The sequence below is a fragment of the Amborella trichopoda genome, chromosome 7 (genome assembly GCF_054954075.1).
Source record: "Amborella trichopoda isolate Santa Cruz 75 chromosome 7, AtrichopodaSantaCruz75HAP2 v2.0, whole genome shotgun sequence".
Lineage (NCBI taxonomy): Eukaryota > Viridiplantae > Streptophyta > Magnoliopsida > Amborellales > Amborellaceae > Amborella > Amborella trichopoda.
Genome location: NC_142342.1, coordinates 38,059,737 through 38,078,362, shown reverse-complemented (window position 1 = coordinate 38,078,362; position 18,626 = coordinate 38,059,737). Strand labels below are relative to the sequence as shown.

At 33.9% G+C, this 18,626-nt stretch overlaps 1 protein-coding gene across 16 annotated transcripts in view; it reads left to right on the top strand.

Annotated features, from left to right (window-relative positions):
- Positions 1-3,156, top strand: part of ARP9 (actin-related protein 9) — a 28,668-nt gene extending 25,512 nt beyond the window's left edge. For 9 of the 16 annotated variants that reach the window (XR_016059791.1, XR_016059794.1, XR_016059796.1 and 6 more), the window contains 2 exons: positions 411-461; positions 1,679-2,082. Coding sequence is in view for 8 of the 16 variants with exons in the window: in XM_011626357.3 (XP_011624659.1) it covers positions 411-461; positions 1,679-1,822 (195 nt within the window). In the remaining 8 variants the exon portion in view is untranslated. Of the gene's footprint in view, positions 1-410; positions 672-1,148; positions 1,385-1,678; positions 2,083-2,519 lie in introns of those variants that run through there. The other 7 variants (XR_002281838.2, XR_016059792.1, XR_016059795.1 and 4 more) reach the window with 4 other exon arrangements.
- Positions 3,157-18,626: the final 15,470 nt, after the last annotated feature.

Here is an 18,626-nt window from a genome sequence, read left to right as displayed (position 1 = left end):
ATTTGTGTTACCACCCTTCTACTGGTATCTTAATTTTTTACATGGACATGGCATACTAGTATAGATGTTATTGTGAATGTGAGGTGTGTGGCAGGGAGGACAAAATGCCCAAAATATTGAAATTCATCTGCATGAAGTTGCTAAATATTAAAACAACGAATTGTAGAATTGATGTGTAAAAGTATATCAATTGCTAGAAAATTCACAAAGAATCAGGAACAATGGAAATCTAGAAGAAAATTTCAAACTACTCTCAACGCAATTAATTTCCTGGCTAAATCAAAAGGAGAATGTCACAATTTAAGTGTTTTCATGGTGCAGATCTTAATCCCTGCATATTGTGATATACTTATGCCTGATGATATTTTCTGTTATTGATTCATTTGATTATAAATATTACTTTTTGCCAGGTACTGCAATCAAGAGGTGATCCAGTCTCTGTTTCATGGAAAGGTGGAGCAGTAAGTATCCTCCATATTCGTAGTTGTCCAGCTTCTACTTCTGTGCATCCTCGTCTTCTCTGTGTGGCTACTGGGGAATTGAATTTTTCCGGCTATTTCTCGTGATTTTAATTCCTGTGAGAGACTTGTCTGCCACACTTCTCGATCCCTTTCTACAAGTCTCTCTCATGCCTCCCAATGTCTTGGTGAAGGATTTGTGGGATGAACAAGGTCATTATCTCTGTTTAATACAAACCAGAAATTTAAAATGCTGCAAGACAAGGCATAGAAACTTAGGGTACGTTTGTTTCGTGAAAATATTTTCACGTGAAAGAATTCTCTCATGTGGTTAAGTGTAGAAATATTTCACACCAATTGGTCCTAGTGCATCTTTCACACCAGTTGACAACTAATTAATGTGAAAATCATTCCCACACCTAACCACATGAGAGAATTTTTTCACATGACTTGAACCAAACGTGGTATCACATCTAGTTCTGAAGTTTCTATTATGAAACCACCACAGTCATGCCCTGTTCTTTGAACACTTCTAGTTCTATCCATGGAGTGGGATTCCACGGCCTGTAATCCATGTTTTGTGGCTTCTCAGAGCTCCTAAGGATAGATGCTAGCGTTTTCTATTTAGAGTAGCTCCAGAGAAAAATGGTTGAGGGGACTTCAGTACTCACTAGGCATCTTCTTGGTTAGGGAATGAGAATAGGAGGTAACGACATGTAGGAACCTTGTGCAAACTTTTGGTTGGAACAATACAGACTTGTGCAAAGGTTGATACCTCTCGGATAATTCCTGTGGGGAAGAACACCCTATTGGGGCCAACCTGAGATCATGGAATTCTCTCAAATCGTGTGGACTTTCTTTTTGAAGTGATTTGCAATCCTCTTACTTTCCATGAGGGAGAGTTACGTCATCAAATAACTTGATGGGTTGGTACACCTTCTAACATTTAATAGCTTAATTGTTCAGTTGTTCCCAACATCACATTAATTTATAAAGGATTCATTTACTTTCTCATTATTTGTGCATGTGATATGCTCTCTCTCTCTCTCTCTCTCTTGGGCCATGTGCTTGACCCTCCTCCCGCCCCCCTTTGTCTTTCACTCTCTGGGCTAATGTGCTTCTCTGCCTCTTTGTCTTTCACTCCGCGGATCATGTGCCTGCCCCTTCTCCCGGCCCCCTTTGTCTTTCAGGGCTAATGCTTCTCTGCCTCTTCTTCCCAGATTCTTGGCGTCCTTGACCTCGTTCGAGATGCTTGGATACAACGAGAAGACTGGATCCAATCTGGTATTCATGTAGGAAGCGGCAGAAAATATAGAGATTCATATTACCTGCAGGCCCAAGCAATGTGGTACATAAATAGCTAACAGGTATCAACTCTTATACATGAAGCACATCAATACTATTCGTTTGGCTGCCATTAGCCACCTGATTGCTCTCTTGATCCCTCTCTTCCTCAAAGCAGCAGTAATCTAACTTACAATTTGGTTTATATTTAGTTGTCCCTATGGTGTACACCATATGCCAACTATGTTAAGTTACACTTCCCTGAAATTGTATACTGTTTCATGAGTTCCTTCATATGTTTATAAATGAGAGAATTTTTTGGTTATTATATAAAGAAAAAGAGATCATATGAAACAAAGTTACAATTTATAGGGGGAGCATATAATGCTGTCATGTGGGGATACAATATATTCATTGAACGATAATTTCATGTCATGATTTAGTAGCATTTAGGGCCATGCTTGACAAATTTTATCTCTAAATTTTCAGCAAACAAAACAACATGGTATGCTTCGACCGCTATTAAAGTACAAAACGTACAATATTTTATTGGGAGCATCAATGAAACAATAAAATAACTCTAAACATAGAATTTACAATAACAAATAACAAGAGATAAGATTGCTTCTACAATAAAAAAAAGAGGACTTCACTGTAGGACTGGAGTCAACAAAAACCCAAAGATCTAATATTGGGAAATAGTTGTCCACCCAAATTGTTTTATAGACCAATGAAAGAATAAAAGCCCACAAATTTAATCAAAACTTATGGACACAGAAATTATCTTATATTTACGGGAAATGAGGCCCAAGAGATCAACTACCTAGTTACCACCTCCTGGAGGATGGGTGAAACTAAACTTTGATGGAAATATTCGAGGGGAGGATCAGGTCTCGGGATATGGGGGCTTGTTGCAGGACTCAAATGGAGTCGCTCAATGGTCATATCAAGGTCGGCTGCGTCAATGTGGGGCTAATGAAGCAAAGTTGTGGGCTCAGAAGATTGGTGTGTCCAAACTAGATTCTAGCCAGTTGTGCAGATTATTGAATGGACTTAGCTAATGTAATTTCATGGGACCGAGACCAAGACAACACCCCCGTGGTTTTGGAGTATTATAATGGATGAAATCCTACTCTCGTTTCATGGAAGAGGGTTTTATCATGTTTACAGGGAGCGCAACGGAGAGGTTGACAACTATGCTTTAGTATTACTACCCTCTTAGGGCAGTCTTGTAGCCCTCTTCTCACTTTCTTTCTCTATATCCCTCTCTTCTTCTTTCCTTCTTCTCTGTTAATAACTTTTTTTATCATTTCCTGTCTTTTTTTTCTTTTTTTTTTTATCTTTGTGCTGCTGTTGTACTTCTTCATTATGAAATTTTACTTGAGTTAAAAAACAAATTTGTTTTTCATTTGTTTTTCCTGTGAGAATATGTTTTTGTATTCTTGATATATGTTGATGCCTATTTTTTGGAGTGGAAAATACAGTTTATTATTATTATTATTATTATTATTTGAGAATGCATTTGTAAAACTTTTGATGACATTGTCGACTCTTAATTTAACCCACTTTTGGTGAGGTTATCTAAAATTCAAATTTCAGAGACTTTCAAATCAAAATTTCAGAACAGTTTTTCCAAGGAGAGAATTTTCTTTTGGATAGTTTTTTTTGTAAAATATAAGAAGGCATCGACTCACCAAAACATATGCGCCTTTTTATGAATCATATGTCCATCTTAGAGATGGACCAAAAATGGTGCTTCCACTATATTGAAAAATGGACGGTAGAAAACATAATCGAAATGTATGTTATTTTTCAAAAAGAAAAAAAAAATCATATTTTTAATAAATACAATAGTTGAGATTAACAAATCCCAAAATTTTGGATTCAAAATCCATCTTTAAGATGGATTTTAAATGGGCCTTCACATCTACATGCGAGTCAGCTGACACACCAAATACTTTTTCAATTCACCAAATACTGTTTCAATTTAAAATAAGGACACGGTTTTAATGAGTCCATGTAGAAATGAGTCACCTCTTAAAAATTTCTATATTTGAGATGGATTTTTGGACTTGATTTTTACATACATGTAATCTCTAACATGGAGATCATGAATATTAAAAAATAAACAAAATTTGTATATTAAAAAGAAATTTATTAAGAAAACATTTGGACAGTTAGTTTCAATTGTTTTTAAAGGGATCACCTATTTGCATGCTTTATATCTTGGGGACCACAAATGTAGAAATGCAGTCCCCACCGCATGAAACAATTTGCCTTAAAGTAATCACTTATGTGATACCCTCACAGAGAACATAATTATTTTGAAGAATTGAGAGTTTTTAATTAATTTTTAATAAGGGTGTGGAGCTGAGATTCAAAATAATCAAATTAGAGCCCACCTTCAAAAAGTATCATGGTTTTAATATTGTGAATCTTTGTAATAGCTTTGAAATATATTTTTATCTTTAATTATAAAATTTAAAGCTTAAAAAATAGTGTAGATTGAGCAGATCTATGAATACTTGAAAATTTTGAAAATTAAAGGTAAAAAATATGTTATAAGATGCATTATTTTTACAACTTGAAATCAATTTTTTTCTCATGTCCATGCATCTTGATGTCGAAAGGAACAATTTGAAGATATTTGGGTATCAAAACAACCTCTTCTAGTAAAATTTTTGAGAGGGGCTCTAATTTGATTGTTTAGAGCCTTGGCTCTTTATAAACTTTTCCCTCAAAAAAAACAGGGGGACTTTTAAGTCGCACGTTTTAATCGGGACGCCCAAATTATGTTGTGGATCAAAGTGAGATTAGTGGTCTCGTAGTCCCTTGTTGGTCCGGCGTCGAAATAACACTAGAATGTGTTTAAAATAAAAGAAATTTATGAACACAATATTGGGATGTGTTTAATAAGAAAAGAGATGCTTTCAAAATATATCCTCCCTCGTAGACAACCATCTTTTTGAAGGACGACCATATTTCAATGGCTAATTGAAAAATAAGAGGTTCGTATACCGCGTCAACTAATGTTGTTGAAGTTAGAAAATCCTTAAATTGGTGACTCCATCTTGAGATTTATAAATATGAAAAAAAGAGATTTCAATTCATAAAAATAGTGCATTTTATAATGCATTATATGGACCATTCATTTTTAAAAATTTTAATTGTTTATAAATGCTCAATTTACATAATTTTTGGATCTTTAAATTTCATGACAATAAATTTTTATGCCAAGGCTTTCTTACACCAAAACTACATCTATGAAAATAGTTTTTCGGTGCGCCTTATTTTTGATTGCTCAAAATTAATGCCACCAGCTGCCAGACCACCTAACCGTTTAGGTATAAGACCTAGGGATTAGAAATACAACTTAATATTTGTTTTCACTGTTTTGAAAAACATGGGGGTTAAAATTGACAAAACCTTCATAAATACCATAAAGTATTGATTCTAGCCCATAAACTAGACTTATACATATCTTGAATAATTGAAAATTCACCTTTAATAGGTCACTTACAAATCCTTTGCTAAAAAATACAAGTAAACTCAATACAATAACCAAATACTCACAATATTTATCTCTACAACATATTATATAACATATATACTCAAAGTTCCTCATTCTATTGAAATGACATGATGATTTTGTCTTCAATCTTTGTTCTCGTCATATCCCACAATATTTTATACACATCATATACTTGATCATGATAATTCAGTGATATTTCAATTCACATAAATAATATTGTATAACTTTAAAGCATATACTACAAGATCATAAAATAATCTCAATTTTCACATAACATACTCAATATATTTAATCATAAATAAATCAATAACTGTAAACACATCAAATTAGTATGCAAACAAACATGGGAAAAGCCATAGTTCGAACCTTTGTGCCCGGGCCACGATCGGGTATTTTGAGAACTTAATTTTGTCTCATTGTCTCAGACATGGGTGATAATAATAATTGAAGGAGATCAATCCAATGTGGGAAGTATATGATCACTTTATTTCACTTAATGAGAATCAAATCATGCGAGAGACATGTATCAAAATAGCGTTTCAAAGTTTGATAGAGATTTCACAAAATAAAGAAGATGTGTTAAAACTACATCATGTGGTCAAAGATGGACCACATGAACTTTTCAATATGCAAAAAACAAACTCAAAAAGCTATTTCATATGCTCAAATATTGTGATATGAACTTTGATTACATCCTCAATGAAAATTTCAGAAAATTTGAATCATGAAAAACAAGGTGGAACTACTCAAGATTATGGAGTAATTAAGTTAGTTTACACATATCATGTGCATGGACTACACTATAGCTTTGAGATTCTTCAAAAACAAAATAATCATGACAAATAGATAAAAAACAACCGTAATTTAAGAATTACAACAAGCTGAGATAAAGGAAATGATGTATGAAATAAATATGAGAAGAAGAATCAATACCTTGGTGATACAATAGTATCGACTTATTCCCAAGCATGAATGACCATAGAGGAGTTTAAACTCAAAGTTCAAGGTGGAAACAACAATGGAGGGTGTGGATCTCAAGAGGCCTTAGTGGCTACGTTAAACTCAAGAGTGGCTCTCTGTCTTTGTCTCTCTCTTTGAAGTGAGTACTCAAAATTAGGGTTTGAAATGATCCTATAAGTTCCTTTATATATTAGATCATAAGTGTAGATTTCACCTTAATCTTTGATGCCTTATAATTAATAGCATATGAGAGACATTTATCCAAGCCACTCATCTACATCTCAACACCTAAGATCAATGGATGAGATTTAACATCATTCACTCCATTAAACCTAGGTTATAATAATTTTACCTTAAGGCCCTGAGCTCCATGTTTTATTTCCTATTATGTCCAAATTCATGTTTACACTTATGCCCATAGTTATTTGAATAATAGGTGAGGCTTGCAAAGACATTAGCATAAATATAATATGAGACATCCACATATGAATAAAATATCTTATGACACCACTAACAGGATCTCAATAACACTAAAGCTTCATATGGTTTAAACTCATAAAGTGATGCCACATAAGATACACACACATGCCATAAAATTATATGTAGATAATGATTTTCAAATTAAATTAATTCTCAAGATTCTATAACTTTACACATGTCAAACTAACCACATGTGTGAACAATACACCATGTGACAAAATAACTCACTTAAGTCATAACACATGAAATAACCATTTAACATAGGGTTTTAAACAAAACACAATACAACAAAAGACAAGTATGCCCTCCATGCATGGGCATGACGGCAACAAGATGCCCAGTGTTCAAGGGGGATGTGGGGGTGCCATGTGGCATCCCTATGGCCACTTGGGACCCACGTGGCATCCCCATGGCTTGTCTTTGTTCAATATTTTGTTTAAACAAAGTTGAAAATTTTATTTTTGGTATTTTAAAAAATTCCTTTTTTTTTTCAACAAGCTCAAAAATTCTTCAAATGATTTTTCAATATTATTATATTTTTTTAATCAATATAAATTATTTTTTCATCAATTTTAGATTAATTTGGGCTAAAGGTAAATGATATCTCTAGACCAAACACTAGTTTGGGTCTTCCATTGGGCTGACGCGAATAATGTTCCATCGGTGTCTCAAGCCGACTCAACGGATCTATGCTCCACAGTCAATGACACATAATTAACCACATCAAAGTCACTGAGCTGGATGTTTCCATTATCGATTTTCACAATGGATTACTGATGCATATTTGTGGGACATATTGCTACGCTAATACATGTGTCCTCTTAAAGCATATGTGCACTTGCTCTTTTAAGTCGGATAATACTATAGAAGAGTGGCTTTCCTATACGATTATGAGTGCACATGCCATGAAACGGTCTCGTATCAGGATACGGGCTCATGTCCCATAAGCCATAACCATTCCATATAGGACCAATTCTTTATTAAACACTTGGGTTCTATTTTTTTCGATTGGATTCTCCGAGCGTAGAACTTATTGTATCAATTATGAGGTACTCTAATCAATATAGTCCTTATTTGGAGGTGACCATCACACCTCCCCCAAATATAACTCTCTCAAAGCGCATGCTCTCAATGCCTCATAAAACGCGGGGTATATGAATCTGAACCCCAGTGCGTCAAGCACCCAGATTTAGTCTCTTACTCTCTAACTCTTACTGAATAAAAGACTCTTGGCTTTAAGGCCTTGAAAGGCAACATAGTCAACACTAACTCCACGACATAGAAACTTAAAACTAAGTAGTGAGATTACACGCATTGCACATAGAACTTGCAAATAATTGTGTAAATATGTTTTGAGGGTATTTTGGTTATTTTTTTCTTGAATTATTTTTTTTATATTTTTATTATGTGCGCTTCACTAAGATGAACACACCTTCCAAATTTCATATCATTCCGATTTGTAGAAAAAAAATGAAACTTGAAAAAAACTACTAGACAACTGTGACTGTGCAATGAACTTTGATCATGCGATGAACTTCAAATGTCGTGTAACACTACACAACATCTATAGGCGAAAATGAACAGTGATTTTGCCTATGCTCATCACCGTCCAAAGTTCATCGTACGGTCCCAGTTGTTTGGTAGTTTTTTAATTTTCATTTTTTTATACAAATTGGAATGGATCTGAAATTTAGAGCGTGTGTTTGTAAAAAATAGGTGAATCTAATAAAAATATAAAAACAATAATTAAAAATATAATTGACCAAAATACCCCTAAAAATTTACAGGGGTATTTTTGTCAATTTATATTTTGTGAAATAATTTTTTCATATTTTTATTAGGTGCGTCCCACTAAGATGTACACATGTTCCAAATTTTAGATCATTTCGATTTATGTAAAAAAAAATGAAAATTTAAACACTACTAGTCATTCGTGATCGTGCGATGAATTTTGGACGGTGATGAGGGTAGGTGAAATCACTGTTCATTTTCGTCTATAAGCGTTGGAAAGACTTTACATGAAATAAATTGACCAAAATACTCTCAAAAGGTTTAAGGGGTATTTTGGTCAATTTTATTTTCATGAATTATTTTTTTATATATTTTTATTAGGTGCATCACACTAAGATGTACACATGCTCCAAATTTCAGATCATTCCGATTTATAGAAAAAAAATAAAAAATAAAACACTGCCCGATAATCGTGATCATACGATGAACTTTAGACGGTGATGACGTATACGAAATCACTATTTATTTTCGCCTATAGGCGTTTCGTTGTATCTTCTATATATATATATATATATATATATATATATATATATATATATATATATATATATATATATATATATATATATATATATATTCAAGGGCCTAATTTTGTGATTTTTAGGAGCTTGTGGATGCATGCAAAGGCCATGCATGAGTAATAATATTAAAAAAACTCCAAGAAATAAAAAACTCCAAGAAATACACATATATAAAAGAACATATTTTTACTCCATGTTATTCCCATTAGCATAATTATTATTTTACTGCATATTGTTTAGTATGAAATTATTTTTTCTTTTGTTATAGGATTTATCAATAAGTAACATAATGCATTAACACGTTACGTTATATCCATAATATTTCCATTGTGGTTGTTTCATTTAATAGCGCCTCGAGAAAATCCTAACTTCCAATAACTTCATCACATAAAAAAAATATATTATCAGCTAAGTTCCATAACAAACCTAACTGTTACAAGAAATAAATTCTCCAAATGTTTACAAAAATTAAACTAAGCATAAATTGATAGAAATCTTCAACAATAACTGATAGGTTAGGAGTCTCATAAAGCCCTACTATAGAACTGGAGATAAAGCCAATACTTAAGCAAGGGAAAGCCAAACAAGAAAAGACAAATCAAAGAAGGGTATTGAAGCATACCAACCATTGGCAAGGTATTGAATTTACATCTGTAACTCCTCAGCACTTCTTTATCCGCCTCAATTTCAGCGGAATGACATATGAATGTAGCTGCATTGCTCTACTGGCTCTGGTGGACCACCTCACTACATAGACGACCCGTTTTGTTGGGCAACAAAATTCACATAAAATCATTGTCAAGTTCCACACAACAAAAACCATGGTAAACTAGTAACAATACAACTATTACACCATTAATACACACATACAAACAATAGATACTTATAGATTCATAGAAAATTTGAAGAGAAAAATGTATATGCATGATAGAAAAGAGGACCTCTATGTACTGGTGCATGATAAGAGTTAAGAAATCTACTTAAATAAGGGAAAATTACAAAAAAAAATCCCAAAACTACACTTTCTATATAATTTACCCCCAATCCAACTTTTTCTCTCACTTTTTTTCCCTAAAATATACTTTCTATGCAAACCCCCACAATAAAAATAAAATAAAAAAATACCCAAACTACCCTCCCTTATTTTTACCTTACCCAACCTCTCTCTGCTCTATCCCACCAAAATAGGGGGCTCCGGCACCATGTAAGTGCGGTCCGGCAGTAGTGCTCCGACATTGTGTAAAGTGCAGTCCGGCAGTAGGGCTCCGACACTGTATGAAGTGCGGTCCGATAGTAGGGCTCAAGAACTGTGTAAAGTGCAGTCAGTCAATTGAAAAGGGCGGTTCGACAGTTGCAAAGGGCAGTTGACAGTTGCAAAGAGCGGTCCAGCGGTTACAAAGGGCAGTCCGACACTTATGCACTCCGACAATGTGATAGTGTGCTCCGGCAATGTGCTACTTAGGTCGAAAAGTCAATATCTGACCAAAATGATTTTTGTATACAGGAAGGGCATTTCTGTCTTAAAAAAAAAAATTTCTTGGGAGGGGTATTTGCATAGAAAGTTTGTTTTGGGGAAAAAGTGAGAGAAAAAGCTTGATTGGGGGTAAGTTGCATAGAAAGTGTGGTCTTGGGGTCTTTTTTGTAATTTTTCCTTAAATATAAGAATCTAATTCAAGGTAAAAATATTTCTATAATATTGTTTTAGTTTCCTACTTTTTGGCTTTATAACTATTTAAAATTTTGTCTTTCCTTTTTTCTATCTCACACACATTTTGCACTCTACATCATCTCTCATGTGTTCCTCTCCTAAACTATCTCTCACCCCTATCTTTTCTTAACTCTCTCTCGTAAAGCAAGTTATCAAATCAGATCTCTCTCTCTCTCTCATAGTTACCTTCCTATTTTTTGACATTTCAATTAATTTTAAAAACTATTTTTTCTCAATTCTCTCTCTCTCTCATGTACTCCTCTCTCCTAAAATCTCTCATGTTTATCATTCCTTAATATTTTTCTCTCTCATTAACTTAGTATTCTCTTCCCATTATGTGCACACATTAATTTTAGTAGTTAAAACTCTCCCATCTCTCATCCACATGTGTTTGTCTCTTATCTACTGTATCTTGTTTCTCCCCATATCTCTACAAAATTTCTTTGCATCTCTCTCTCACCTTCTTCCTCACTTATTCAGTCTCTACAAATTTATTTGAATCAAGGGACTCACCACATTGTCATCAACCTTGGCAACAAGGAAAGTCTCAAGAACTAAATGGCCTGGAGGAGAGAGACTTGAAGGAAATGGAGGAGTTGGAGGCAGGCGAGATCTTCGAAGGTAATGCTGGTCCAATTTCAGGGTGCCCCTTCCTATCGATCAATCTTTCTTTGATTTCCAGTTTGATTTCGAAGGTGAAGAATGTTGTGGTTCATTCTCACCCCCTTCAAATGATACTTTCGGTTTGGGAGATTGGGCTAGACGTGGTTAGTGTTGGGTTTATGTGGCCTTTAAAAGCCTTATGAATGCTTGTAAAATGAAATGATATTGTGGAACATGAACTCACTGGGAGTATGGTCCCTCGTGGACCATACCATGCAAACGATGTTTGTAAATACCGGATTGTGCTTGACGATCTAGGCCAGTTGGTTGGAAAAGACCCAAGTTACTTAGGCATGAAGAATAAACTAAGGGGGGTTCATGAATTAGCCCTTGATGAGGTCGGAGAACATGCCCGGATGAGTGAGCCGAGGGACTGTGTGACCCTTATGTGTGGTGGTGGCCTACAAAGATGGGGGACAAAACCTCATCCATGTACCATCACACGTCATGCATGTCGATAAATCGTTCGGAAACTCCAGAAAACCACCTTTTAGGGTGAAGCGTATGCATATGCGAGAGATCCCTTTATGCGCCTTAGAGCTGTGGTCGCATCAGGTCTTAGTGACTTGGACTTGTCTCTAGGGGATAATATGTAATCAACAGACTGTGATTGCGACCCCTTGATTCATCGGACCGACTTTGGAGACCCACTAATGAGCCCCTGCTTGGACTATGGGTCATGAGCAACACTGGGTTGGTCTAATAAAGCAAGTGTGGTCTGTTGTCCATAGTTGAAGGTAGAGTGCCCCATGATCGTTGATTCAATTCTTAAACCATATGGATCAATTTTCCATCAAATTAATTTAATTGTGTTTGTTTTATATAACGATTATTTTAAAATTATAATTTGAATTTTGTTGAATCTTTGGATATTTTATTTATAATTTTTGGATTTATAAAATTTAAAGATATTGATTTTACAATGTTTTAATATTCATTAGAAATTATTTTGTTAATTTTAAATCTATAAAAAAAATAATCATGGGGCCTATTGTGTATATGGGTCCACCATATTTCTAGAAGGTGGGGCCAATCCACATGTGCCTCTCATGGGTGGCATGCCCCACCTCTTATTGCTTTCTATTTATAGAAAGTTTTGTTTTGTGGTCCATGTGACTTTATGTTTTGGTAACTTTAAATTGTGACATGTCGTCAAATTATGGATTGAGTATGTATTGACTTAATATGGAAGTAGATATTGACTTGATAGATTTTATAGAAATTATGTGTAGAGATGAGTTATTTTATAGAATGTAAAATTAATTTAATTTATTTTCTATTGATGGGAAAATGGTTTAGGAATGGGAGATAATGGTTCATGCACATTCCATAATGTTGATGGCCCATCTATGTAATGGATGGCTCAGATTTCTCGCCCCACAAGTCACCTTTGATCTACGGTCCATGTTCAATATCACAAGAAGAGGCAAGCCAAAGAAAACCCTAAAAAATCCTAATCTTGTTCAAGCCTATAGAAAAGGGATTGTCTCTACCCAAAATCTCTACACCTTATCTTTCTATCTCTCACATGTTTGATCTCTCTCTCCCACATTATGAAAAAGGGTTAAGGGATTAGGCTATGAAGTTTTTTTTCTATCCCATCTCTTAACTATAGCTTTATGACTAAGGGTATTTTGGGTTAGCAAAAAAAAAAATCCATCTCTCTCAAACAAGGTTGCTTAGGGTGTGATCAAAAGGGTTCATATTCCATTGGTGTGGCTTGACCTAAACTTACTTTTTTGGTTTGAGATTGAAGCAAGATCGTCGATCCCCCGCCATTGGATGGTGGTGACTCGGTGTGGAGTGATAAGCCCAGTTGAGGTAATCTCCGCTACTGTTCTCTTTTATTTCTAGTTGAAATTGGACCTTGACTCATAAAATTGAGTTTACTTTCAAACAAAAATGGTCTCATCAAGAAAGTCCTTGTGGTTTGAAAGATATGATCAATTTATTGAAAGATGCACAAGTGCTATTTTCTGCAACGAAAACTATTTCAATGATTTGGAAGTCATGATTTTATTTCTATACTTAACAGACTGTTTTATGGTCCACACTAAATTTTTGGACTTTTATTATGAGTCTATTTTCTAATAAAATTTATTTGAAAGAAAAATATCTACGGGAATAGAGGAATAAAAATTTTGGATTGAAGAGAGGTCATTCTAAATTTTCTACAATTTGGTATGTTCTTCATTGAGACATGAATAGCTATATTTATCAAGCTTACCTAACTGAGTCATATGTGGCTCGTGGAAATATATGTGTTATTATTATGTGTCTAATTTTAAACAAAATTAGTTTGAAATGGAAACTCCATGAGAGGAGAAAGAAAAGACAATTTTACTAGATAGTGTTCATTCTGAAATTCTGCAGTATGATTTATTTTGTGACGTGAATGTCACTTATTTATTTATCTGAAAAAAAGTATTATTTGAGATTTAAACTATGATGTTGTGATTTAATTTTGAGTCTAGTTTTCAGCGCTAAAGATTTCAGGAAGAAATTCTTTGAGAATATAAATAAACAAATTTTATATTTAGAGGTGCTTAACCTGATTTTCTGTTGAGAAAATTGCATTGTGACCTAAATGTCACTAAAATGAATACTTACTAAATGATATGATTTAGGGATGGAACTGAGCACTATTTTATATTTTTTAGTCTATTTCAATACTAAAAAATATTCGGAGATAAACTTTTTATGAGTTGACAGATATCATATTTTTATTATGGGATGCTCATGTTTTATTATACAGTAAATTGAAGGATGTGGCATGTTAAGGCACATCTTTGGATTCCTAATTATGGAGACCTTTTTAGGGCTCATTCAAAAGGTTTTTATAGTGTGCTATGAGTATGATTTATTATGACGAAACTTACGAGATATGTAATATAGAGTTGGCGAGATATGACACTCTATATGAAAAATATTCGATCTGAAAATATAAGAAAGAAGAAGAAGGAAAAAAAACGATACATATAAAAGCATTTTGGTTTCTTCGAGATGAATAAACATATAAAGAGACTTGGTGGTAGCAAAGAAATGCTGAAGATCAGTGGGAGAATCAAATTTTTGATGTTTGAAATGATAGGATGAATAAGATTATATATTCGTGGTTTGAGAAATGAAGAATCCAAGTACTGAAGATATGAACATTTCATGATATGTGAAATGATGATTAATATATTCTCCATCAGTTGCATGTTCTTCCAAGATCACAAAAACAAGTAAGAACAATGAATAAAAAAAGCCCAGGTACTACATTACGTGGTTTTGATGTATGAAATGTATCTTATATTACATGGTAAGATCATATAAGAAAAGATGATTTAGTAACCTTTTTATTTTAAGTTTCATATATTTATTTGGTTTTTGGCTATTTCTTTTATGAATATGGATAGAGTGTATGGACATTAGGTGATAGGTGCTAACAAATTTGAAAGAGGTGGTTGTGAAGACCTTGTATTTTTTGTGCTTCCTTGTGCTTGAGTGTGAACTACTTAAGGTAGTGATATACTTGGAGATATGGTTTGATTGAGGACTTTAAGCCTAAGCATGAAACACGAGAGATGGGTATGACTCATTCAAATATGTAAGCACGAAGTGAGTGTTATGATGAAAGTTGGTCTTAGTGACCATTCTCCCAATAATATCTATAGTATAATGTATTGTATGCGATGATACTTTCTTGATAAAATCTTCATATTTGCCAAAAATGAAGTGTTTTTAATGCTTTAACAACCATTCTTTAGTCATGCTTTATTTTGGATAAAATTATAAGATGATATTTATAATTTATTTTTGTGGCCATGAATTTGACTTGGTAGGAAATTAAAAGTGAATACGGTTATGAAGGCTAGGCATGTATTTTAAAATTAAAATGGATGATTTGAGAAGGCTAGGCATGTGTGGTTATGAAGGCTAGGCATGTTATGAATATGATTTTTTTTAAAAAAAACCACATAGTCTTGCAAGGTTCACTAAGTCTTTATGAAAAATCAGTTTAAACCGTCATACTATTATCTAACTATTACTTGTGAATGTATATATATATATATATATATATATATATATATATATATATATATATAGGGATATTTTAAACTTTACAACCTTTCAAATTACAAAAGTTCAAGAGAGAGAAAGTTGCGAAGGGTGGATTTATTAATTTTGTTGTCTATTTTTTTAAAAAAGTTACTTTTGTGAGGCAAATTTGTATTTATTACTACAAGATAAAGGGTATTTTTGTCATCTTTATATGGGGTAAAATTGAAAATTTGCCCTTGCTTAATGGTAAAGTTACTTATTTACATAATTTCTTAATAAAACAAATAATGATTGTTTTGATAAATACACCTATTACAACCCCTTATAACTTGAACCTTTGTATTTTGACGGGTTGTTAACTCTAGACAAACCCATATATATATATATACCAAGTCAATTATTTTTTTAAAAAGAAAAACACTGTGTCTTGAAGGTACTTATAAAATTGGCAGAAAAACTGTCATACACTATTTTTTAAATACCCATATGCCTTAACCCATGTTTCTAATTATTTAGAATCCTCGATTACCTAAGACCTTGAACCATAAGAAATGTTGAAGGAAGGTCATCTTGTTAGGCTTCTTTGACACATGTTATATTGACTAGATAACTTGATTTGTATATATTTAGTACCAAGATGACTAGTATGGTTGAACTTTTATAATTCAGGAAGGTTTTGCATATTATGAAACCAACATGCAAAGGTTTTGCATATTGTGAAACCACCATGCACTACATTACATATAACATGAAACTTGTTATACTACCTCATGATATAAGCATAAGAATGTTGAGAATATATATTTGTTATATGTTCAATAATTGAGTGGGAGTTGCTACAGTCCCACGTTTCTTTTAGCTGCTTAGATATTCAGATATATAGGTGCAAGCTATTTCACGGATTCATATGATGTGAATTCTAAATCTAGATATGCTTGGACGGGGTACAATTTCTTAAAAATCAAAGAAACATGATGTGGTGCAATTGTCCACCATGGAGGCAAAGTACGTGGTGTGTCGTTTGGCGGCCAAGGAGGCCGTAATTTCTTAATCGACTTGAAGTTCACCCTGTATGTTGTGAGGCAGTAAAGATTTTCTACGACAACATGACGATGTTATGCATGTCAAAAGAGCTACGATTCCATAAGAGCTCCAAGCATATAAAACTGTGTTTCTATTACTTGAGGAATGATGTGAGATTGAAAAAGATCGAGATCTATATAAGTTAAATATTTCAGTGGGAGCACCTTCTAGTATTTGGCAGGCCAGCTGGAACAACAGACTATAATGTTGTTCACCCATGGAACCGGAACGTATGACGCTGATTATATGGCTACAAAAGGGAGCAGTTTGTTTGAAGAACTCCTTTGAGCACATGAGCATATGACCCTGTGCGATGAGGGTATATGATGATCTTCTGCGACAATAGGTCCATGATTTGCGATGCGATATGAAAGATGAACTACAACCACTTTTGGGGATGAGATCCTAGCAGCAAAAAAAAAAAAAACGTGTTACCTCTATAAGTCCTTTTGTGAAAAGATTGATGGCGAAAGCCATGATTAATTTATTGAGAGATAATAAGTGAAAAATGCTTGCAAGATATATTGTAATCGGGAGAGAGAGATGGGGATGACAGAAAGTAATGATGAGAGAATGTAAGACCTTTAATGCCAAGTGGGAGATGTTGAGTTTATGTGGCCTTTAAAAACCTTATGAGTGCTTGTAAAATGAAATGATACATTGGAACATGAACTCAGTGAGAGTGTGGTCCCTCGTGGACCATACCATGCAAATGATGTTTACAGATATCGGACTGTGCTTGACGATATAGGCCACTAGGCTGGAAAAAACCCATGTTACCTGAGCATGAAGAACAAACTAATGATGGTTCATGGATTAGCCATTGATGAGGTTGGAGAACGTGCTCGAATGAGTGAACCGAGGGATTGTGTTTCCTTGTGTGTGATGGTGACCTACAAAGACGGTGGCACGCCCCACCTCTTACTACTTTCTATTTTATGGAAAGTTTTGTTTTGCGGTCCATGTGACTTTATGTTTTGGTAACTTTAAATTGTGACATGTGGTCAAATTATGGATTGAGTATGTATTGACCATATATTGACTTAATATGGAAATAGATATTGACTTGATATATCTTTGATATATTTTATAAAAAATATGTGTAGAGATGTGCTATTTTATGGAATGCACAATATTTAATGTAAAATTAATTTAATTTATTTTCTATTGATGGAAAAATGATTTAGGAAAGGGAGATAATGGTTCATACATCTTCCATAATGTTGATGACCCATCTATAGAATTTATGGCTTAGATCTTTCACTCTACAAGTCACCCTTGATCGACGGTTCATGTTCAATCTCACAAGAAGAGGCAAGCTAAGGAAAATCCTAAAAAACCCTAATATTGTTCAAGCCTATAAAAAATGGATTGTCTCTACCCAAAATCACTACACCTTATCTTTATATCTCTCTCTCATGTTTGATATCTTTCTCTCTCCCACATTGTGAAAAGGGGCTAAGGGACTAGGCTATGGAGTTCTTCTCTCTCCCATCTCTCAACTATGGATTTATAGCTAAGGGTTTTTAGGGTTGACAAAAAGAGAATCCATATCTCTTAAACTAGGTTACTAAGAGAATTCACTTAGGGTTTGAGTTTGTGATCAAAGGGGTTCATGTTCTATTGGTGTGGCTTGACTTAAATTTGTTTCCCAGTTTGAGATTGAAGTAAGATAGTCGATCCTGCGCCATCGGATGGTGGTAACTCGATATGGGGTGTAATAACCCCGATTGAGGTAATCTCCGACACTCTTCTCTTTTATTTCTTGCAGTCATATTTTTTTTTATTCTCAAACATAATGTATAGTTATTTCAATGGCATCAAGTTTTAAAATCTTGGTTTTATTGCCATGTTGATTTTATTTTGAAGCATATGTTGTTGTAATAGACCACCTGTAAGTGATATTTTACCAAACAAAAAAGGGTGATATAAAAAAGAAGAAAGTTTTTTTTCGGTAAACGATCACATAGGTCTTTCATTCAGTTGGGGCCTACTATATGACTCAGGGTAAAAGTGATTGGTTTTAATAAGGTGGCTTTTATGCTATGTGAGGAGGAGGAGGTCAGAAGAGCTATGAGTAACATATGTCTTAGGGTTAG